Source organism: Myripristis murdjan, chromosome 6, assembly GCF_902150065.1.
Source record: "Myripristis murdjan chromosome 6, fMyrMur1.1, whole genome shotgun sequence".
NCBI classification, from domain to species: Eukaryota; Metazoa; Chordata; class Actinopteri; order Holocentriformes; family Holocentridae; genus Myripristis; species Myripristis murdjan.
In genome coordinates, this window is record NC_043985.1 from 23,181,238 (window position 1) to 23,204,814 (window position 23,577).

Consider the following 23,577-nt stretch of genomic DNA (forward strand, 5'->3'; position numbering starts at 1 on the left):
ATAAATACATTTGAATAACGTAACACGTGGTGTGTTCTGTTATTGCTGCAGATTAATTATAGATTAACCAACTGCCCCAACTATAGCACTATATTTTTGCATTATGGTTAGAAATTATAACATAAATATATTAATTGTGTGATGTGGGTGGTCTTTATTATGAAGGGGAGGGTCCAAATACCGGAAGATAAACAGTCAACGTTCAGCTGTTACCCCTGTAAACAAGCTCCATAAAGTTTATTGTATTTAATCTAACAAAATGCGCTCATCTTTCAAATTAAACTACCAGGCTGGCGTTATAATTTACGTTGCTTATCGATAAACTCATGCTTTTGTTTTGAAAATTACCGGAAATGACTCCGTTACTGCCGAAACTTTACCATGACGGATAGTTTGCATCGCCTTGTTTTATGCTGCTTTGTTGTGTAAAACTAATTAATTCCCGTGATAAAAAGTGTTGACACTCGTTTTCAACGTTGACAGCCGGTCCTTTACACCGCAAGCTTACTTTAAACAGATTATCCTCTGTGGTGAATGTGGTAAGACACATTTTATTAACATTTTACTCGGGTTTTACTTGGTTCGTAGTGTTAGCTCGGTTAGCTAACGTTAGCTAGCAAGTTTTACATCCGCGCTCAACAATGTAGTTTCAGGTCAAATGAAGGGATGTTTCTCGTTTAATAGTAAAGATATAAACATATGTTGATGCGTGGTGATGGTCGACACCTTGACCAATGACATTCAGTCAATTGTGATAGATGGATATCAGGATATTGAGGCTATCATTTTTTATAGTATCGCCAGAGAATTTAGTCACGTGATTGGTGCTGTCAGACTGAACTAGCTTTGAATAAGTATGAATGTGAATAAGGATCTGTTATATTGGAATACTTTGAGGTTTGATTGAGGCACCTCATTTGCAGGCTGGTCCCCCTCAGGCTCCCCTGGGTGTGGATGCTGGCCACCCACCAGTCCTCTGTAAATGAAAATGTCCCTGGCCCAGCGAGTGCTCCTCTGCTGGATCTTCACCCTCATCTTCCTCATCATGTTGGTCCTCAAGCTGGACTCCAAGATCAACTGGAACTGGTTCCTCATCTTCCTCCCCGTTTGGACTTTTGACACCATCCTCATCCTCATGCTGGTGGTGAAGATGGCGGGCCGCTGCAAGCCGGGCTACGACCCCAGGGATGGGGAGCAGAACCTGAAGCGGAGGCTGTGGCACCTGGCGGCCCTGCTGCTGAAGCTGGCCTTCTGCCTGACTCTCTGCTCCCGGCTGGAGAAGCTCACAGACGTGTGGCTGACCGTGGTGTGTGTCCCTCTCTGGGTGCTGCTGGGTGGAGCGCTGGTGGAGCTGGGTTGCAGTGTGTTTCACTACAGGAGGGACTGAACTACCCCACCCAAAAACACGATCAGGGTGTGAAATAAAAGGAATGGAGAGAAAAACTTTTTGATACATGGATATCCATCACCACAGGAGGGACTGACTGCCTACACACTCTTACACTTCACTGTTGGACCTTGATTCAGAGGAAGGATGTCCTAACACCTGTCAAAAACTATTTACAGAATAAAGCCAACCTCTGTTTTGTGTTTACATCACCATCACTGCTTGTTGGCTTGTCTCCAGCAGCAGGAGTAAGTGAAATGGTGAAATGGGGGTAGAGGGGAATTAGATTTTTACTGTATAAACTAGGCTTATCCTGCCAGCTGAGATTGGGCCTGAGGCATGGGAAAAGCTAAACAATTCACTTTTTATTTCCTGTAATGCATTACACGGGTTTCACAAGAGGCAGGACTGCAGCCAGTACAACTCCAGATAAAGACAGCCATAAGCTCCATTCATGTACTGTACAGGCTGACACTTTCCCCCAGACATACACAGGTAAATGCAGGGTTATTTTCTGACGGGGTAATGGCATCGATATTTTCCCGGAAATTTGAGTTTAAAAATGTTTTGTAACTGTAACTGTAAATGTAACCTGAAGAATATGTACCAATTTTTTACATATTCTTCAGATTATTGAAACGTTGTAGTTTCAGCTAAGACATGATGCATTTATCAAATTCATCATGAGAAAGCCGTTTAATACCTGAGGCCTTTGTCTCCCAACGTAATAGATGTTTTAACTTTTGTCTGATTGGCCAAAAGGGGGCGGTGCATCTTTTATGGGGGGGGCAACATATTCACTTTGGGTGGGTCCCTAAACTGATACAGCATTTGAAGTGGTCATATTGACTTCTTTGATTTCTTCATGAGAATACAATAACCTTTCTGCATGAAATGTTAATCCACAGTTCACACACACACAACAGTCGCCTGACCATAAAACCTTATATTGACAGCATGACACTCATGTACTGCGTGCCACTGAGCCATACAATGCCTGTTAATGTTCACTTTTGAACAGGTCACCTATGATACTGTATACTGTTTTATATTTGTGTAACTAGAGCAGAGTGAATCAGCAAAAGTCTGTTTATTTGTAAAATAAAAAAAATAATCACTATATCTATTTGTGATGGGATAATTTACTATTGGCGAATTTGGTGTGATTGGGTGAGATTTGTGCTGGTTGCTTGGATATGGATTCAGCCTTGTCAGACTAAAACCTTCACAACAGTAGAGGTCTTCATGGCCAAAAATAAATAAACAAATAAAACATTTGTGCAGTACGAGGCATAGTTCATGCTTGAGCAACCAGTCTACATGCATCACAAATATGAGCCAATACACATCCCAGAATATCCTGTCATGGACACAACCTGAATGTGAACCCAGAACTTCCAGTACTTTAATTAAAAACTCCTCCTTTTCACTGTAGAAATATCTATATATTTATTTGCAGGGATGGACCGATGTTATCACAGATTCTCAGTATCGGCTGATATCAGCCCTATAAAGCAGTATTGGTATTGGTCTGATAAGCAATTTTCTGCTGATATTTGGCTGATTATGAAATTTGGCTTTCTAGGGATCTTTTTTTCTGCCAGTGTGTCTGTCAAATCAGCAAACGAGTAAAACTAGAATGGTCCATTTTTAAGTATATATTTGTTTTTAAAATCTTCACACAGCTCTGACTCAAAAGCTGAACCTGTTTTACATCTGCATTTGTGCAAAAATTCATATTGTATCAGTTTCTGGCTGTTACAGGTTGGAAAATGATCAGTATCAGCATCAAAAAAGCGTATCGTTAATCATCCTGTGTCTATTTATTTGCTATAGAATATTTATATCTTTGGAATTAACTTTTATCTGATCTCACAGTACAAAAATCTAATTGCCAGTATTTATCCCAAACAAACAAACAAACACACACACAAAAAAAACAACAACCTGGCTGCAGGACATGTAAACATCGATCACACTGAGGGGCCAAGTCAATATTTTGAACCATTTATTGAGAGGTTCTGATCAGAGTATAAATCACACTACCAAGTCTTATCTTAGGAAATAAAATGTATTTACAACAAAATTTTCACATACGTAGGTTTCAAATAAAACAGACAGTAAATGATATAAATAAGTTCTATGGAAAATAAAACTTGTCTTACAAAAAATATATGCAATTTCTGTATACATTTTCTCACATTGGTGCTAATACATCTATACTGTACAGTTTCAGTACATACAGTATCATTTACAGCCCTGTGTGAGTCAAAACAAAGTCCAGTCTGAAAACAACCACTAGCTCCTGTTTTGGAGTGTTAAAAATACAAACCAGATTGACCGAAGCAATATGGCAAAGAGAGAACTTCATTACAACCTTAATTTTTTTATTATTTTTTTTTTAAATATTGTTCCGCACAATCAGCGTTGGTAATTCCTATATCGGGGAGAGAAGGAGGGTTGTTTTCAGATTGGCTGTCGAGTACCTAAAATAGGTGCTTTAAGAGCGAAGCTAAGTAGTGCACAGGCACTGACACATGGGTCACATAACAGATTTTATATAGAGCCTACGTACATTCGCTAACAAACGTGAAGTGAGCTACTTAGCTTACATTCTTTGGCCCTGTTAAAATACTTCGAGAGCTCATCCTCTTTTCGCGGCAGAACAAGGCTGAGACGGCTTCAGCAAAAGAAATCTTTTGGCCTACTCCAGCCTCGTCACGAAGACAAGCCAATATCCGAAAAAAGGATGCATTCTCAAATATTTCAACACAGCCTCGGCGTAAGTTGTACAGTAGAAAGAAGACTAGACATCTAGACATTCATATTAAAAAGTCTTTCTGTGTTTGGGGTGTGTGTGTTTTAAGGGGCTGTTTTAAAGAGTGCTGCGGCCGTGTGTCCTGTAGGGGCGTCACGGGTTTTGCCTGTATCGTGTCCTTTACTTTTGGTCCTTTGGAGGGTACAACTGTCCGGCTATCAGATCCAGACTTTAAAGAGGAAGAAGTGCCCCGAGAGTCACTGTGGTGGTGGGTCTTAGGTCTACTGTCTGTGAAGGAGAGGGGTGAGCTCTGATGAGCGTCCATTGGCTTAAAGAGGTCAAAGGTTATGAGAGTCCGTGGTGGTTTATGTTCTGGTGGAGCAGAACCCAAGGTGGGGTTTGACTTCTTCCTCTCCTCCTTACCGCCGACATCCTTGTCCTTCTTTCCTTCTTTCTTAATCTGAACATGTGCATGCTTCGGATTGCCTGCCTTCCCGTCCTCTCTCCCTGACTTCGCTTGTGACGCCTGTGCCGATGAGGTGTTGCTCTCCTTCCCCTCTCTGTGCCCGCTCTTCTCCTTCTTCCCGTGTGATGGCTTGTGTCTGTGCGCGCAGGCGTCTCGAGCCTCCTCCCTGTCTGGCCGCGAGTGAGACGCCGCCTGCGTGCCGCCTCTGTCTTTATCTTGCTCCTTCTCTCTCTTGATGTGAGGCTGCGTCTTCGAGGCTGCGTCCGACTCCCTGACCCCCTTCTCGTCCCTCTGGGCGGGCAGAGACGCGTGAGAGGCTTTGCTGCCCTCTCTTGTCCTGTCCTCTTCCTCTTGTTTCCTCATCTGTTGCAATGGATGTGCTGACGTGCCGCCCTCTCTTCCAGCCTCTGCCTTAACTTTCTCCCGCTCTCTCATTCTTTCCTTGTCTTTATCCCTTTCCTTCCCCCTTTCCTTCCTCTCCTTTTCCTTCTCTCTATTCCTGTCCTTCTCCTTCTTCTCCTTCCCCCTTTCCTTTTCATCTCTCTCCCTGTCTTTGCCCTTTCCTTTCTCCTTTTCCTTTTTGATTTGTGGCGGCGTATAAAAGCTCGTAATACTATCTTTAGTTTTCTCTTTCAGACCGTGACCTTGCAGAATCGCCTTTTCCTGCCTCTCCTCCTCCTCATCATTCTCCTTCCTAATTTGCTGTAGTGACTTTGAAGGTGCACTAGCCTCTCCACCCTCTTCATCCCCCTTATGCGGTGTCTGATACGTGCCTGCACTGCCAGCTCCCCCTCCCTTACCTTCCTCTCTCTCATCCTCCTCAGCCTCGGGCTCCATTAGTGTGTGTGAGAGTGCACCTTCATCTCTCTCCTTCTTGACAAAGGGTAGAGAATCAGTCGGCGACAAGTCCTTCATCTCCGCTTTTTTCTCCGTGTCTGCTCCCTTCTCTGGCTCTTCCTCCTTGCAAATCTGCGTCGGTCCTTGTGAGGGCAGCCCCTCCTCCTCCTCGTCGTCCCGATCCTCCAGTTTTGTCAGTGTCTGTGTAGGAGGGTCACACTCTTTCTTCCCCTTTACATCCACATCCTCGTCTCTCTCCTCTTCCTTGATCTGAAGTGGCATCTGTCTAGGCTTACTCTCCTCCTCCCTCTCCTTCACCTCCTCCTCCTCCTCCTCCTCGTCTTGTTGGTGGTACTGTTTCAGTCGGATATGCCAAGCCAGACTGCAGACAGCAGACACCGTTTTGAACTGGTGGACCACTCCTCTGGGGATGAAGTAGATGTCGTCGTGGTAGAGCTGGATACGAGCGTAGCGGATCCCCTCCCTCCTCAGCTGGTTCAGCTTGGCATCGTCAATCCACTGCACGCACTGTGGAGGGGAGTGACAGGAGCACAGCAAATTCAATAATCCCTTAATTAAAACGAACAGGCATTAGGCAATGTGAAAAACTGGCAGAGTGATAATTCTCCATGTATAAACTGTGCATGTTGGAGATGCACTGATACGGATCATGTATTGAATACCTGTCAAGCTAAAATGCTGGCACAGGAGAACTTCCAATTCCAAATTGATTACTAGGAGTCAATTTAAAATGTCAGCAATCAAAACCAAGCAACTTGATTTTGTGTTTCTCAATTTTCTTGACTCCTCCCATACACAGGGGATGTTTGATATGTTTGATCTCTAGCAGACAGAACTACATTAAGTCTGTCTCCCTTACAACGCTGATTAAGTTAACTGTAAAAGTAACGTTATTGTCATTTGTAAATGTAGTGACACTAATCAACATAATTACATATTACATAATTAAATTTTTCAACTAGTACCGAGTTATTGAAAGGCTCCCAATTTAAATTTCCTTATCAACACATTTGGTTTTGTTTGCATTCAAAACAGACTTAATTAACATGTTGCATGCATTTTCTACCTCATAAGATCACTGCAAAGGCTTCTTTCGGAGCATTTTAAAAGTTGCATCATTCACAATGGTGTGTGTAATTTTTTCATAATCAGATGTACATGACTTGATATGCTTGAGTGCTTTGTAACAACACATTCTATTGTCAATGCTCGGTGCCAATCTCCCCTTCTTCTGCGGTCCAAGCCCTTCATGCCACATGGCAGTAAACATGGTGGCAAAGGACCCTCGCTTGGCTAATTGGCTAATGTTCAGCTGTGATGACTGTGGCCAGATGTTAACAGGATGAAACTGGCTACTTTCTGACTTGGTGTGGTCCTATTTAAAGACACTGCATCTATGACTGTGCAAATCAAATATCACAATATTTTTGACCAAATACCACCATATTGCTATTGTGACAATATTGTGGGAATGACTTTTAGTGCATTCACAAAATATTCAGTCAATGACATGTTCAATAAATTGGATTTGTGATAAATAATCATCAGGAATGCCTGTTTAATAACTAAGTGGGTAAAGACAGATGATAGAACAGCTACAACTGTCAGGTAAGTTCAGAAAATCACTTTACTGTAATTCAGCTGGGAAAAAACAACACTTCTGCCATAAGATATGACACTATTCAAAATCCCAGACGATATATGGTCTCATATCAAAATATTGGTTTAATATCAATACACTGCCCGGCCCTAACTGCACCTCGTGATGGATGCAGGAAGCAGTCTGACCCACCTGTGACAGCGGAGGCTCATGGAGATCCAACTGCAGCCTCATGACCACATCAGGGAAATCTCCAGCGTGGAAACACACAACGTCTTTGGTGATCCGTGCAGGAGCGTCACTTCTGTAAGGCAAGACACACACATCACAATGTAGCTTGTCCTTCAAATATAGTATCAACATAACAAACAGGAACCTAACCGCAAAAACAGCTGGGTGATTTATACAACAACACTGCTGCGTACAAAAAGGCTACTGGTTGTTGTTAATGGCACACAAAGGTTTGAGATGTTCCTGAAGTCTTTTTCAAACATGCTTGGCAGAAATAAAGGTCTATTAGACGTCTTTTGTACCAGACACAGGTGACCTGCTCTGCAAAGCTTCATGAGTCACAATAACAGCATGAACTGATCGTCATGTACTGTACTGTTTTGCACTGACTGACCTGTGGTGCCACTTTATTATCTTGTATTGTGTTTATATATATATATATATATATACACGTGTGTGTGTGTGTGTGTGTGTGTTATATGTACTCACTCCTCTCCGCAACGCACAGCCTTGAGCACACCAACAGCAGCGGTGGTTTGTCTCTCAAACCCCTGACCAATGTGGTCAGCGTGGGCTCTCGTCCGGTCCTCAAACAGCATCTCCCTGGGCTCGCTAGCTCTGGGAAGGTACTGCAGGTTCTTTATCTCGTTGGTGGACCTGAAACACATTTATTGACACATGTACAAAACAGTTGTGGAAGTGCTACATATCTGTACAGTGGATGTGGAGTAAACCAATTTTTGCTTTAGCCAGGCTGTGAAAAAAATTCATCCACTTGAAACAATTCAACCACTCAACCCACCTTTTCCTTTTGAAGGGTGATTTTGGCATGTCTGCCATAGGGATCATCTGTTCACCAGGTCTGACCCACATGATGGGGCCGTCGTCGCTCTCAGTGGGGCTCTGCAGCCGCAGGCTGGAGAACGTTCCCCAGGGAAGAGTCCGCTACATAAACACAGCACAAAACACTGAGTTAGACAATGACCTGTACACACACATTATGTAACTATTAGATATTAACACATCCACTGGCTATGGCCACATATGCACACACACATAACCAAAAAAACAGTAATATTCATACAAACCTCTAGAAAGGGAGACTCCTCTAGCATGCTGATGAACTCAGGGAAGTAATCCCCGACTTCCTCGTCCACAGCCCCGACCAAACTGACCTGCCGCATGGCCCCGGCACGGTATGTTCCCTGGGAATACGTCCGCTTCACCTGCGGCAGCACAACACAGAGGACAGTGTTCAGCTCCTCACTCAAAGATATTAGTAAAATTAGGCAGACCCCAGTGGCAATACAGGCTGCAGTATCAGCGTCGATACCAGGCAAAAATGTATCAGTTTCTGAGATTTTACACATGACTGATATCAGATACCAAAGTCCTGAGTAACACTGAGTAAAACCTCCCGGCACGGCTGAGGATTATAAGAAACAAACAGATTCTTCTATATGAAACGATGCCAAAAGGATGAAAGTACAGATCTGGATACTGCAAGTTTTGTGTGTATGTGTTTGTGTGTGTTAGGCGTTTCTTACATTAGGACACACACCAGCTCTGTGACAGTAACTTTTTAACTTTTAACCAGTGCCGGGACGGGGTGCTGCTGGTAACAGGCATACACACTCAAAAGCCGTTCGCGTCACTGAACGCCTGCCTGTGCATCCAGGCGACGTTGCATGCATGTTCACAGGCAGGTGACACGCAGCCTCTGTATGTGTACTGATCAGTTCACTATGTGCTGTGGTGAGGGAGGGCACTAGATCAGTTTATCAAACAACTAAAATAGGCAGTGCTCATTTTCACGTTGTGGTCAGTGACAAGTGGGTCTTTGGTTGTTTTTTTAAAGTGATCAAGTGCACCCCTTCACCAGAGCACATAGCAAACTTACTGCTGTGCATGCAGAGCCTGCACGTCTCTAGCAACAAACTCTCTGGACCCAAGAACCCTTAAATTGGACAAATTTATGTCACATCAGACTTTTCTTGTGGATTAGTCATGGAAAATGAGAACCTTGCCAGTTTTCCTTTTGTATCAAGCAGCAAAAAAGTTGCAGCATGACGTGTTTGAGTTAATTTGCCTCACTTGACATTGTGCATCCTACATTGTGACTATTGCACATGCGTACATTGCGATGTCGATGCAGAACTGATAAATCACACAACCTGATATTAACTGGCCACAGTAGGATGAAATCTATAGAGATGGTGAAACTCAGCAGATACATGTTTTCCTTTAATTTACATAGAATGTGTTCAGCAGCACAGCAGAAAGAGCAGTGATTACAACTCCGACCTCTAGAACCACATTTATCCCTGCAGGCCTTCTCCAGTCTTTCCTATGTACTGCACACTCTAATTTTCTAGCCGTCCTACTGTCTCAACAAAGAAAACAACCAAAATAATAATTTGAAAGAACTCATTTTATGTCTTAATAAGTGTTGACACAGTCCCAGTCATTTAGGCAACAACTTGATTTGTTTCTGTTAACTTGCGTGCACCTGAGTTGTGATGTTAAGTAGCACTACACTTCCAAACACTTAAATCTGCAGGGGGGAGACACTGTTGCTTGGCTACACAACTCCAAGTCTCATGTTGAGAGAAAACATAAATAACAAAACAAAAATGAAGGTTTTGACAACTAAAGGGGCCACATGCAAAAACACGTGTCCATTTTATGAAAGGTTCTTTGTGCACACAATCACAACCTAATTTTTTATAAAGGCACTAATTTCCAAATCAGCAGTTTCGGGTGATTTTCGAAGATTGTTTTGCGATCTAGAATTGGCAGAATCATATTTTCTAACTTGCCAAAACTATTCATGCAGCCATATTTATCAGTTTACTTGAAAAGTTTCTTTGACAATTAATAATGCAATGAAACAAATTATGTCAAGGGAGGAATCATTCTGCCAAACCACACAAATTTAAGTGCAACATCCTGTATGTTCACACAAACACAAACTCTTGACCAATGGAGAAGTAAAGAGATTATACAGTGTATGCCAGCCATTCATTGCTCAAGTTGAGAAAAATTAAGGGGAACTAATGAGACTTTCAATGTAAAAAAAAATATCAGAGGACAGTGGTGTACATGTAGTTGGCAGGGAGCTGATTTAGGCTCTCCAAGAAAAACAAACAAGATCATATCATTAAAAAATAAAAACTAGCCATAAAAAGTCAAGAAGAATGAAGTCCTTGTCACCTTTACTGGGCACACGTGAAAATAACTCTTCCAATCATAGATGAACTCTTTTCAGGGACTTTCTTGGAGACGAATATAAAACAAAACATCCAGTACCAAGTAGAATAATCACTACTAAGCATTTTAACAGAGGGATTTCTTCAGGGGCCATTATGATAACGCACAACATGACACACAGCATACTTAGAGCTAAGAGCCGCATAAGACATCCTGGACACTGAACCACTTTAAACACTGGATTAACGATGGATTGGGGCAGCATGAAAAGCCCTGTCCATTAACAGTGTGATTGGGAGACTGGGACGCAGATGACTTCATTACACACCGAAATTGCTAATGTGTTTCATGAGCTGGTAGACAAATGTGGTAGCTGAGGCTGAGCTACACACCCCTCCACACCTCACACTGGTGCCGTAGAGTATTAGGAAGTACAGAGCAGCAGGTTTCTCGAACTCAGACGCTTTCTACAATGCTGATCACTGCGGAAAACAACAACATTCTCACCTGAGAGTGGAAATTGGCCATGGTTGTTGTCTCTATGTCCTTCTTCCCGAGCACCTCCATCTTCACCGGTGCATTGGGGAACTTGTAGGAGAAGTAGTCCAGGAAGTCTGGGAGGTAGGAGGCCGCTCCGTGGATGATCCCCATCACGTAGCGCGCCGCCTGAGCCTGGTCCTCGCTGAACGACAGGGTCACAAACTCCTGGGCAAACCGCTGCATCTCCGCTGGAGACAGAGAGGAGAGCTGCTCGCTGTAGGCGTGTGCCACAGATGCTCCTCCGTTGGCCTGCTGCTCGATGTGGATCAGAGAGCCGAACTCCAGACCGGCCAAGCCCGGAGACGGGCTGCAGTGGAGTGCGGAGCCGTAGCCCAGCCTCTCCCTGACCATGGAGGGGGTGGAGGCGGCGCCGGTCAGATGGGAATCCTGGTGGTCCTGATGTGGAGCTGTGGGGTGAAGCAGACTGCTGCTGCTGTTGTTGTTGTTGTTTCCATTAATCTTACTGAGGAAGTCAGGCAGATCCAGAGATACTCCTGTGCACACTGTCTGGCTGGAACGGTGATACATTTTGGGTCGGCTGTGCCTCTCCTTCTCCCGCTCTCCATCTTTGTGCTTCTTTTTCTTCTTCTTTTTCAGCTTCTTCAACAGGAGCTCCTCCTCTGAGGCAGCTTTGGCCTTCTCCTTTACTTCTGCTGGTAAAAAAAAATGGATAAAGACACATTTTATGCACAAAAATGAGTTGTAGATCCACTGACAAGTCAAGGACAAAAATGTAAGCAATGCATGTAATCAGCAGCTTTCAAGAAGAGACTGATGTAAGTCATAATAAAAGCAGAATGAAAAACACACTGCAAGTCCAAGTGACTAATATCACATTTCATCCCTACCTTTCTGTGGAGAAATCACATCTCCATTTTCCCTGGCAATGTCATTCACAGGTGGCAATTTGTGATTCTTCCACTCTTTATCCTTCTCTTTTTTCTTATCTCTTTCTTTGTCCTTAACACGATAATCTGAAAATAGGTGATTGCAGAGTGGATGAGTTGAAATGCTGCTGGCATTCACGTTCACAATAACTGATGAGCAAACATTTCCACGTGTATACACAATATTACCAATTGGGCCTAATAAATATCGGGGCCTATGGTGTAAATTTAAAAAATCGGTAATATTTAAAGAATATACATGTAAATTTTATCATAATAATGCTTCATGTGCAGATGTAAATGTGGTCACAAAGTGGTTTAATCGCCGCTAGCACGCCTGTGTTGAGCTCCCAGACGGCTTGTGTTGCCCTACCTCTCTGTAACATTTTCACGTCACCGTTCTCCGTCTTTGTATGGCAGCTAACAGGGCTCACTTTCTCCACAGCCACGGGTGAACTCTGCGCCTGGACGCTTTTGTCCTTATCCTTGTGTCGCTTCTCTTTCGCCTTTTTGACTTTTGGCGGAGAGGCGAGGAAGTTGCTGATCTTGAAAATTTTTCGAGCGGGAGCTGGCGCGGCGGAGTTGCTCGCCTTGGCCGGGCCGAAACTCCATTTCGCTGGGCTTCCATAACTCTGCTTCCCGTTGTGTTTTTCCCCTGCGCAGACCTCCCCGTTCAGTTTCTTGTGTTTTAGGCTCTTCTCCTCGACTCGGACTTTCTTGGGAGGCGGAGGGTAAATGTCGCTGGAAGACTGCGGTCGGCTCTCCGGCGGCCGTTTAGCTATCAAGGGTTTAGGGGAATTTGTTTTGCTATTTGCTGCGAAATGCATGGAGTCCACGGACTCGGCCATCTTGGAAGTTTCTATTTTTTACGGTCAGACGTAACTGGTGCGTGAGAGACAGGCGGGGGCGGGGCTTAGCGTTGCACGTCGAGCGGGACGCAGGATGGGGGAGGGAGCGCGCACCAGTCAACACGATTGTTTACAACGCTGCAGGAAGCGCTGGCATTAAGATACTGCACAGGGCATTAACAACAGCCACATAACATAGTAAATCTGCTGCCACTGCAACAACAGCTGTTCAGTGCTCAAATCACATCTTTGAAAGCACAACAGGAATTTACAAATACATAAATAGATGTATGCACGGACCATCTGCACGGATCTCTGTACATAGGCATACTCACTGTACATGCGGGACAAATATTTTATAAATACATTATGAAAGGTTGCAGTCTTTGTATAGCTGCTACCTATTTGTATTTATACATTTTTTTCTTAAATTGCAAGTATGCATTTTTAATTTTTTACTTTTTGTTGTATTTTTATTTATCTTTATATATAATCCTAACAGCATTTCCTCTGTTTAATGTATACTTTTTCTTGTTTTTTTTTCACCCTTGCTTTGGCAATGTAAACGTCTAGGCAGACAGATAGATATTTTGGCTGAAAAATCACATGTAATGCCATTTTTCTTTTTCTTCTATTTTCTTTTCTTTTTCTTTTTTCTTTTTTCTTTTTTCTTTTTTCTTGTTTTTTTTTTTTTTTTGAAAAAAAAAAAAAAATCATTGAGCATATTTGGTGTTTAATTTCTTCTAACCTTAATATAATTTCCACACAAGCAGGCAGCCCCCGATACAAATTGATCTCTCGGGTCAGTATTGTATTTAAAGTGTGATATCAAGAGGGTAGCAGGTGGCATGATGGTGCAAAAGTCCACCCCTGTCACCGTCCTCCACCCTGCCGATGTGCCCTTGAGCCAAACACTGGATCCCTGAGCCCCGATCAGCTCCGAGAGCGGTGGATCCTGCCCCCCTTATCTGCATGTGGAGATGTGAGGGAGAAATAAAGAGGAATTCCTACCGGGGATCAATGAGGAGTCACGTAACTGTGAGTTGTGTTATTATGAAACACTTCCTAAAGGTGTCACTAGATGGCAGTGTGGTGATGAAAACGCGGTGAGTGGCACTTTGACTCCTTGGAAATCATCAACATCAGATCCATTCACCCACACAGCTGTTTCAAGGCTGTTGTAAAAACCCAAACAGACATAAATGTTGGGTGAGGTCAGTCCAGAAATGAGTCATTTCTATTGCACAACCAAATAAACAGATATCAGGCACCTGGCTTTTTTGTTTTTATTATAAAAAAAAAAAAAAAAAGACTTGATTAGTCACTGGTTTAATTTCATCCAAGTTTTAAGTACTGCCACTTATCTAATATAATGTCAACATTATACAATTACGATTTGAGTACAAACGTCTAAATGTTTTCCTTGGTATTGCACTAATGTTGAATGGAAGTTATCGTTTTGTTATGACAGAAAACAGAAACAGCTTCACCGAAGATGTGGAAAATGACATTTCTCTGAATCATTGTATCAAATCGTCCTCCCTCATGAAATATCTATACGCAAGGGCTACTCCTTCTTTTGTTGCGGTCACTAAAGTGCAAGTCTGAATCTGCCAAAGAGGCTGGACAGATAGATCGTGTACACAGTGTTCATGAGCGCTGACAGTGGCTTACTTTGCAATGAGAATTGTTTATTTCTTTTGACCCAAATTGTTCATCGGGCGTGTGTTATCCTGAGCAGCGACACCAAAAGAGTTACCGGAGAAAGGAAGATAGGTTGCAGGTTAATAACAGCAATGGTTATTTTTGGGTCTCACAATGAGAAGCAGTACCCAGACAGTGAGTCACCAAATGGTATCATGTTTACAGCCCCTTCAGTATTATTAATAAGAAGGAAAGCTGCAAACCCAAAGTAGCGACTTTCACCAGCTTAGATTCTCCTCTTAAATATAATTTAAGGATCGGTACAGAGAATAGACACAACAAAAAAACAGACACAGCATTCAATCACACCTTGCTGAGCATTCCTCTCCAGCCCATGCAGTGTGCATTATGCATGGTCTCTATTAACCGCAGCTGGGAAATGCACAGATTCAGCACAAATCCATTCAGTATGAAAGTGCCTCAGGAAACAGTATATTGTTAAAAAAAAAAAAAAAAAAAGCAGCTGCACTAATATGTTTATATGGCATTTTGTTTACAGAACATCTACTGCAAAACACATTTAAAAATATAATATTCAGCTGTATAAAACTACCCATTTTTCTTTTTCCTCCTTTAATACATATGTGGATCTATTTTTATTTTTTGTTCCTGACAGGGTCTGAAATATGTCCACCCCCACATCACTCCCCGGGGCACAAGGTGACAGAAGCACACAACCCATCTCACATTAAGCCCATTTTCCATATGCTTTATCAGCCCAGTGATTCTTAAATGTAAATTTCAAACAATGTCTTCATGAAGTCCAGGTTCCTGGAACAGAAACAAATTGACCCGACGTTATCTGGTGTCGGCTGGGGTGTAGAAAATCCAGCCCAGATGTGAGGGACACTTGGTACTTTCCCTTTTATTTTTAAGAATCCCTATCAGGCAATTGATCAATGAAAAACATTCTTACACATGGCAATGGAATGTATCAGTTACTGTAAATTAAAGGAATTGGCTAGAAGCAACACATGTGAAAATGACTGTGTGCTGTGTGTGTGTGTGTGTGTGTGTGTGTGTGTGTGTGTGTGCACCACACGACAGGGATCAGAAACACAGTCAGACAGAGACTAGGAGAGAGATTTTCATTTTAAATTTCTGTACACTGACCCTCATGAATACGGCAGCTGTATTATATGACCTGCTACATGAGTATATTTTTTCCCTGCACTAAAAGATAATTTTGATTTTTCTTTTTTTTCCCCCAGTGTCCCAGACATACAAATATTGAGTCAGTAGTATGATATTGCACAGGTAAGTTTACACCATCAGACTGACAGACTGAGTGCGGTATTACAACGGGCTGACGTTGTGCTGTAAGACAGTCACGGGGTTCACTGCAGTTCAGCTGGAAATGGGACACTTATGCACATAACAGACATGACCGACGACAATGGCTCCTCTGCCCAAAGTGGATGGAGATGAAGTGGTCTGCCAGGAAGCCCAACTAGCAAAGCTGGACTGATGGTCAGATGTTTGTTCTAGTGTGCATGGAAAAAAAACAGTGTTTATATAATCCAGGACAGAGAGTGGGCCAAGCCAGCTCACAGAGGGAATTCAAAACACTGTTTCCCAAGAGGGCACCGTGAGGAGAAAAAAACTCTTCCCATAAATGGGTAAAGCCAGTGAAGATATTACTGGGCATAATGGAGCAGCTGGCTGTGCTATGCAAATGTTGTACAGAGAATGGATCCAGAGGCATCAATCGGTGATTGGCTACAATCAAATCTATTGACCTCACTGACCCTAATCAGCCGCATTCAAACTGTAATCGTTTCAGAGTAAGAGTTTTCCTGCAGCATCACTGTTCAAGGGAAGTTTGTTGTGACTAAGCAGCGGCTGTCTGAGGCTTATGCTTGGCTGTGCTGTAAAAGATATGGCTCTGTGATAATAAATCAACACCACCTAGCATTCAGGCAGACGTCTCTTGTGAGTGTAAACATTTCTCTCACACTGTTTCCCAGTCTAGTGTTGGAGTGGCTGTGAAAGATGAAAGGATAATCAGCTCTGTGTTTTGTCCTGCCAACAGTTGTCAAATGTCAAATCAAGACGTAGCTGCAACAGCACAGCTGCAGAAAAGGATACAAAATTCAGTTTAGTAATAAAGTGATATAGATTCTCTAGAGTAACAACCTTTTTTTTTTTGCTGTGTGCCAAAATCATAAGGCCTCAATTTAACACCATGGACCTTGGATAGCTGTGGATAGTCTAGTAGAAACATTAAATTTACAGCCCTTTCCCAGTGTTTCAAACTGAATTTATTGAATTCCCTCCTTTAACACAGTCTCTCAAAGTGTCTAGACTTTTTTCTTAAAACTATAGCAATAAATGTCAGCACAACTATTAACCTGCAGGCCTATGCTGTTCTGTGATATTGTTCATTTTTCTCTCACTGTTACCCATTTTTCATTTCCACTTTACTGCATCACAGAGTCCTCTTGTTAAACAAATGGTTTCCTTTGTCATTATTGAAGAACAGCTGAGAAATCTCTCCACCTTCATACAGTCAGAGAAGTGGGCTGCTGGAGGGAGACAGGAGAAAAAAGCAAAAGGGTCACGTTTCACCGGGGAAACTAATAATAAACAGTGTAATAATAAAATAGCAAGTAAAATTAATGGAAACAGTAATAGTAAGTAAGTTAAACCAGTTTCTGAAATAGTTAACACAAGCTTCATATGACATTATTATTTTTTATAATTATGATCATTTTTTATGCTTTCTATCCCATGGAAGGACTGGAATTTACACCTCAGGCCTCATTAGTTCCACTGTATTCATAATTTCAAGCAAAGGTTATATCCTATTTTGAACATTTTTTGCTATGTAGAGTCGTAAAGAACCTGAACCTTAGCCCCACATGCACTGTATACTGTACAAACTCGGAGGGCCTGGGCTCTCTGCCCCATCACAGTCCTTGTCCAGACTTTGCCTTGCCAGTTCTATTCTCTTCTTTGAGGATTAGTGCTGTCTGAATAAAGTCAATAAGATATTAAAAAAAAATTCGATTAGTATGTCTAACGTGGCATTACATTTGAATCAAGCAGACCCCTGGGATAAGTACACAACCTGACCTCACATTCCTGACTTTCATCACTCAGAAGCCAAACTAAATCACAAGGCTTACAGCAAAATGAAATATATCCTTACAAATCCCTGTAAGAAACTCTTGGCTCCACCCCAGCAACCAATATTATGCTTCAAATGCATATTTTGACCTGTCACATGTGTCACTCACATGTTTGTAGACCTACAGACAGGAAGCATGGGAATTGCCTGCCAAAGCAACTGTCACACACATGTATATCTCAGGCAATGATATACAGGGAGAGAAAACTTGTGCTTATCATTACAACATGGAATGAGAATGTATTCCAAATGGTCTGCATTAGGTGATTTGATTAGGTTGAGAACAATTTGGAAAATAATAGTAGGATAACAAAGTGACATGTAAATGATTTCATTATAAAGCTTTCTCTGGTACATGCCGTTTCATTGCCGATTTAGAACTGCAACTGTTGACTCTTAGACAATGTTATGAAATGGAAGTAATTTACCATTTACTCACGCTATCCTGTTCCCTCACCCACTACCTCATGGACATTGCTTATTGAGCAACACATCCACACAAAGTCCTCCTCTAATGCCCTTTGCTTTTTTCATTTGCCTCCCTCCCAAAGGGTGTCACTCCCCCTCACAGACGCCACTCTTGCTTGAAGAACTACATCAGTTCTCCCTCCCTCCCCTTTTCCTTCTCTTCTTACCTCCTCCTCTTAGTGTCACAGCTCAGAAACTGAGGTGGGTCTTTGGCTCTCTACTCTTTACTCTCAGGACGCGATGTGGTTAACAGCATTATGCATATGTGGGACTGTGCTGGCCCTCTCCAACCTGTCTTGGGCCACAGAAAACCCTGTTGAAGGAGCCCTCCTTTGGACTAAAGGACGTGGACCCTGTGTTGTGACTCTGAGACCTGCGGGACCATGCGGACGGGGCCAGGATGAGGGTACGTGCCCCTACCGACTCATTCTGCCACCACTGACCATCCATTTGCCAAAACAGCTCAGAGAGCTGGAGACGATAGTGATGGAGGTACAGAAGCTGAAGGACAATGTGGATCAACTGAGGAGGATGTGTGCAGATTGCGCACTAAGCCAAAATGAGGAGGAGAGTGAAAGACCAAGGGAGAAAGGGCATGAGAAGCTGAAACAGGGTAAGGAAAAACACAAGGATGAGAGGAACTGGATGAATGAGAGAGATGCTGAGAGACAAAAAGAGAATGAGCCAGATTTAGTGACGGAATTTGGGACTGATACAGTTAAAGAGGAAAAGGCGACTACGGAGGGAGATGGGGGCACTGATTTAGAGAAGAGAAGGACTTTGGAGGAAAAAGAGAGAGAGAAACTGGACACAGAGACAGATGATGTTGTCAAAAAAGAAAATGATAAAGAAAAAATTATGAAAGAAGAGAAAGAGAACGATGAAAAAATCCAAAGAGAGACAGAGGGGACACAAGAAAATGATGACTTATGGCAGGAAAAGGCACGAGTTGGTGGAGGAAAGGAGACAATAGTGGGTAAAGAGAGAGAAAAAGCTGTTGGCAAAAGTAAGGACAAGAGGAAAGAAACAGTGCTTAAGAAAGAAAAAGATGGTACAGGAATCACCAGTGGAGAGGGAGAGCGTCAGTCAGAGAATGGAAAGGACAAGTACATGAAAAGTGATGTCAAAAATAAGGAGAAGATAAAGACAGAAGAACATTTTCATCATTTGCAGCCAGATAAAAATGAGACAATGAGTGAGATAGAGAAGACGACCCGCAGTGAAGAAGAATGGGACATTGGGAGAATAAAGATATCTGAAGACGATGGGCATACAAATAAAGAGAAACAGAAACACAGAGAGGAGAAGGAAAAGGAAATTGAAAAGGAACGAATAATGGAGAGAAATAATGAGAAACCAAAGCAGACTGAAAGCATCAGGAGGACAGAAAAAGAGAGCACCATAAAAAAAGGGAAGGAGGAGGAGGAGGAGGGGGAAAGGGAGATGGAAAAGGAGATCAAACCCGAGACAGTAAAAACAGTCCAGAGTGTGCAGAGAGACAGTGATGGAGAAGTGGCGTCCAGCAAAGCAAGTGAGTGGACAGACTTTGTGTCACCCAGTCCAAGCCTTCACTCTGCTGTCAGCTTAGCTCCAAGGCCTGACTTCACAGACTTGAAAGAGACTTTAACAATCTCTACATCACCATTTCCATCTATGCCCAGCTCCAATTCACATTTTACTACAGACACCAAGACTGGATACAGTCATAGCTCTCACAGACAGACAAGCATAACTGATGAGATAAGTGAAGCTCATCATTCAAGCTCTGCCTTCACATCGGGCACAAGGGCTGCAGGCATTGACCCCTCTCCAAACAAGCAAAGGATCGATACTGTTCACAAGGGAACCACAACAACTGTATCTGGACTACTAACCCAAAGCCCAAGCGTTAGTTATAGCAGCTCTGGGCATGTACTTCCTACTCAAAAAACCAAGACATGGTCCACAACAAGAAAAATGATGGTAAGATTTCAAAAAACAACCCAGAGACCCAGACAGCAAACACACCCTAACCCAGACTTTCCCCTTGGGACCACCACAAGTCTACCAGCAGTCATTGCCATGACTAGATCATTGGCTAGTCCTGAACCAAAGATGAACATCCCCAAGAATAGCATCAGCTCTGCAACCAGTCTGACACCAAGGGCTTGCTGCCAAGATAGCATTAGCTCGACAGCAGCTACAACCACCACTAATCCCAGTCAGAAATTACACACTACTACAGTCGTAAGAGACCCAGACCTCATTCAATGGGCAAATACAAAGACTATCAGCACAAAAACTAAAACGAGCACAAAACCCATACCAAGCCAAGGACCAAGGCCTGCCCAAGAGCATAAACCTGGGGTTAAGCAATTACCCGATCAAGAGACAAAATCTGACTTTGACCTTGAATCTGATCGAGCTTCTTTAACTGACCAAAAGGTCATGCCTGTACAAAATCCTAGGCCTTCCCACCAAAAACCCATTGCTGACCTAAAACCTAAACCTGGTAAATTATCCAAACCTGGGCAAATTCCAAAGCCTGACCAAAGACCTAAACCTGATCTTTTGTCAACTGATCAAAATCCCAAAAATGACAAAACCACTAATTATAATCAATACCATATAACTGATCAAAAATATATACCTACCCAAAAGCCAAAATCCTATCAAAAGTCTACGCTTCCTCCTCCTAAGCAATCTCATCAAAAGCCTTTAACTTTTACCAAGACCAATTCTGAACAAAGGCCCACACCTGACGAAGACACTATTACTGTCCAAGGGCCTGAAACCAATGAAGACTCAATAGTTAATCCAAAGTTAAAACCTAAACAGGAGCCTGTACATCCTCTTGAAACCCATAAAAACTACCAAATAGTAAAATCTGATAAAAAGACAAAACATGACCAAGAACCTATTATTGAATCAATGACAAATTCTGATCGAGATTCTTTACCTGATAAACAGCCTACATCTGTCCAAGGCTCAACACCTGATCAAAAGCAACAACCCCATCATGCTCCTATGCCCCCCTATCAAAGGCCTAAACCCAAACAGAAAATTGCTGTAATAAACCAAAGGCCCCATCCTGACCAAAAGTCTATAATTAAACCAGGACCAAAACCTGACCAAGAGCATGTTACTGAATCAATGGCAAATTCTGATCGAGATTCTTTACCTGATAAACAGCCTACATCTGTCCAAGACTCAACACCTGATCAAAAGCAACAACCCCATCATGTTCCTAAGCCCCCCTATCAAAGGCCTAAACCCAAACAGAAAATGGCCGTAACAAACCAAAGGCCCCATCCTGACCAAAAGTCTATAATTAAACCAGGATCAAAAGCTGACCAAGAGCCTGTTACTGAATTAGAACTGAACCAAAAGTCCATAACTGACCATGGACCAGGCCTTGAAAAAAGTCCAAAATTGAATCTTGGGCCAAAACATGACCAAGAACCTGTTACTGAAGCAGGGGCAAATATTGATCAAGAGCCTTTACCTGATGAACAGTCTACATCTGTCCAAGGCTCAACACCTGGTCAAAAACTGCAACCCCATTATGCTCCTATGACGCCTTATCAAAGGCCTCAAACTGACCAGAAAATTGCTATCACAAGCAAAAAGCCTCAACCTGACCACAAGTCTATGATTAAACCAGGACCAAAACCTGACCAAGAGCATGTTACTGAATTAATGACAAATTCTGATCAAGATTCTTTACCTGATCAACAGCCTACATCTGTCCGACACCCAACACCTGGTCAAAAGCAACAACCCGATCATGCTCCTATGCCCCCCTATCAAAGGCCTAAACCCAAACAGAAAATTGCTGTAACAAACCAAAGGCCTCGTCCTGACCAAAAGTCTATAATTAAACCAGGACCAAAACCTGACCAAGAGCCTGTAATTGAATTAGAACTGAACCAAAAGTCCATAACTGACCATGGACCAGGCATTGAAAAAAGTCCAATATTGAATCTTGGGCCAAAACATGACCTAGAGCCTGTTACTGAATCAGAGGCAAATATTGATCAAGATCGTTTACCTGATAAACAGTCTACATCTGTCCGACACCCAACACCTGGTCAAAAGCTACAACCTCATCATGCTCCTATGACACCTTATCAAAAGCCTAAACCCAAACAGAAAATTGCCGTAACAAACCAAAGGCCCCATCCTGACCAAAAGTCTATAATTAAACCAGGACCAGAACCTGACCAAGAGCCTGCTACTGAATTAGAACTGAACCAAAAGTCCATAACTGACCATGGACCAGGCCTTGAAAAAAGTCCAATATTGGATCTTGGGCCAAAACATGACCAAGAACCTGTTACTGAATCAGAGGCAAATACTGATCGAGATCCTTTACCTGATGAACAACTCACATCTGTCCAACACCCAACACCTGGTCAAAAGCTACAACCCCATCATGCTCCTATAACACCTTATCAAAAGCCTAAACCCAAACAGAAAATTGCCGTAACAAACCAAAGGCCCCATCCTGACCAAAAGTCTATAATTAAACCAGGACCAGAGCCTGACCAAGAACCTGTTACTGAATTAGAACTGAACCAAAAGTCCATAACTGACCATGGACCAGGCCTTGAAAAAAGTCCAATACTGAATCTTGGGCCAAAACATGACCAAGAACCTGTTACTGAATCAGAGGCAAATATTGATCGAGATCCTTTACCTGATGAACAGCTCACATCTGTCCAACACCCAACACCTGGCCAAAAACTGCAACCCCATCATGCTCCTATGACACCTTATCAGAGGCCTAAGCCCAACCAGAAAACTACTAAAACAAACCAAAGGCCCCATCCTGACAAAAAATTGACAATTAAACCAGGACCAAAACCTGACCAAGAGCATGTTACTGAATTAATTACAAATTCTGATCGAGGTTCTTTACCTGATAAACAGCCTACATCTCTCCGAGATCCAACACCTGGTCAAAAGCAGCAACCTGATCATGCTCCTATGCCCCCCTATCAAAGGCCTAAACCCAAACAGAAAATTGCTGTAACAAACCAAAGGCCCCGTCCTGACCAAAAGTCTATAATTAAACCAGGATCAAAAGCTGACCAAGAGCCTGTTACTGAATTAGAACTGAACCAAAAGTCCATAACTGACCATGGACCAGGCCTTGAAAAAAGTCCAAAATTGAATCTTGGGCCAAAACATGACCAAGAACCTGTTACTGAAGCAGGGGTAAATATTGATCGAGAGCCTTTACCTGATGATCAGCTTACGTCTGTCCAAGACCCAACACCTGGTCAAAAGCTACAACCGCATCATGCTCCTATGATGCCTTATCAAAGGCCTCAACCTGACCAGAAAATTGCTATCACAAGCAAAAAGCCCCATCCTGACCAAAAGTCTATGATTAAACCAGGACCAAAACCTGACCAAGAGCATGTTACTGAATTAATGACAAATTCTGATCAAGATTCTTTACCTGATCAACAGTCTACATCTGTCCGAGACCCAACACCTGGTCAA

The 23,577-nt window shown here is 42.7% G+C and overlaps 3 protein-coding genes across 5 annotated transcripts; 2 read left to right on the forward strand and 1 right to left on the reverse strand.

Annotated features, from left to right (window-relative positions):
• The first annotated feature begins 234 nt into the window (after positions 1 to 234).
• tmem60 (transmembrane protein 60) lies at positions 235 to 2,989 on the forward strand. 2 transcript variants are annotated; one of them, XM_030052956.1, is made up of 2 exons: positions 235 to 539; positions 939 to 2,989. In XM_030052956.1, the coding sequence occupies exon 2, from the start codon at positions 983 to 985 to the stop codon at positions 1,385 to 1,387; it is 405 nt and encodes a 134-aa protein (XP_029908816.1). In that variant the 5' UTR covers positions 235 to 539; positions 939 to 982; the 3' UTR covers positions 1,388 to 2,989. The 2 variants fall into 2 exon arrangements, with proteins under 2 accessions (XP_029908816.1, XP_029908815.1); XM_030052955.1 differs by having other exon boundaries at positions 241 to 539; positions 924 to 2,987.
• Positions 2,990 to 3,378: 389 nt separating this feature from the next.
• Positions 3,379 to 12,814, reverse strand: LOC115360180 (lysine-specific demethylase RSBN1L-like). 2 transcript variants are annotated; one of them, XM_030052880.1, is made up of 8 exons: positions 12,311 to 12,814; positions 11,899 to 12,024; positions 11,018 to 11,700; positions 8,389 to 8,526; positions 8,103 to 8,245; positions 7,790 to 7,957; positions 7,262 to 7,373; positions 3,379 to 5,976 (listed from the first exon to the last, which is right to left on the reverse strand). In XM_030052880.1, exons 1-8 carry the CDS (start codon positions 12,783 to 12,785, stop codon positions 4,210 to 4,212), a joined length of 3,612 nt encoding a protein of 1,203 aa, XP_029908740.1. In that variant the 5' UTR covers positions 12,786 to 12,814; the 3' UTR covers positions 3,379 to 4,209. The 2 variants fall into 2 exon arrangements, with proteins under 2 accessions (XP_029908740.1, XP_029908739.1); XM_030052879.1 differs by having other exon boundaries at positions 11,018 to 11,703.
• A 7,809-nt stretch (positions 12,815 to 20,623) lies between these two features.
• On the forward strand, positions 20,624 to 23,574 carry LOC115360186 (cell surface glycoprotein 1-like; the record flags this gene model as incomplete). The annotated part of the gene is made up of 1 exon (XM_030052892.1): positions 20,624 to 23,574. A coding segment is annotated over exon 1 (2,577 nt), but the record flags the coding sequence as incomplete, so codon positions are not given.
• Positions 23,575 to 23,577: the final 3 nt, after the last annotated feature.

What these genes read in the sequence shown, in the direction of transcription:
- tmem60 (XM_030052956.1), top strand. Translation starts at nt 983, where the DNA reads ATGAAAATGTCCCTGGCCCAGCGAGTGCTCCTCTGCTGGATCTTCACC.
- LOC115360180 (XM_030052879.1), bottom strand. Translation starts at nt 12,785, where the DNA reads ATGGCCGAGTCCGTGGACTCCATGCATTTCGCAGCAAATAGCAAAACA. An exon ending in TGGCCAATTTCCACTCTCAG is followed by an intron (nt 8,527 to 11,017) that starts GTGAGAATGTTG and finishes GTGCTGCCGCAG; the next exon opens with GTGAAGCGGACGTATTCCCA. An exon ending in GCTGTGCGTTGCGGAGAGGA is followed by an intron (nt 7,374 to 7,789) that starts GTGAGTACATAT and finishes CTTGCCTTACAG; the next exon opens with AAGTGACGCTCCTGCACGGA.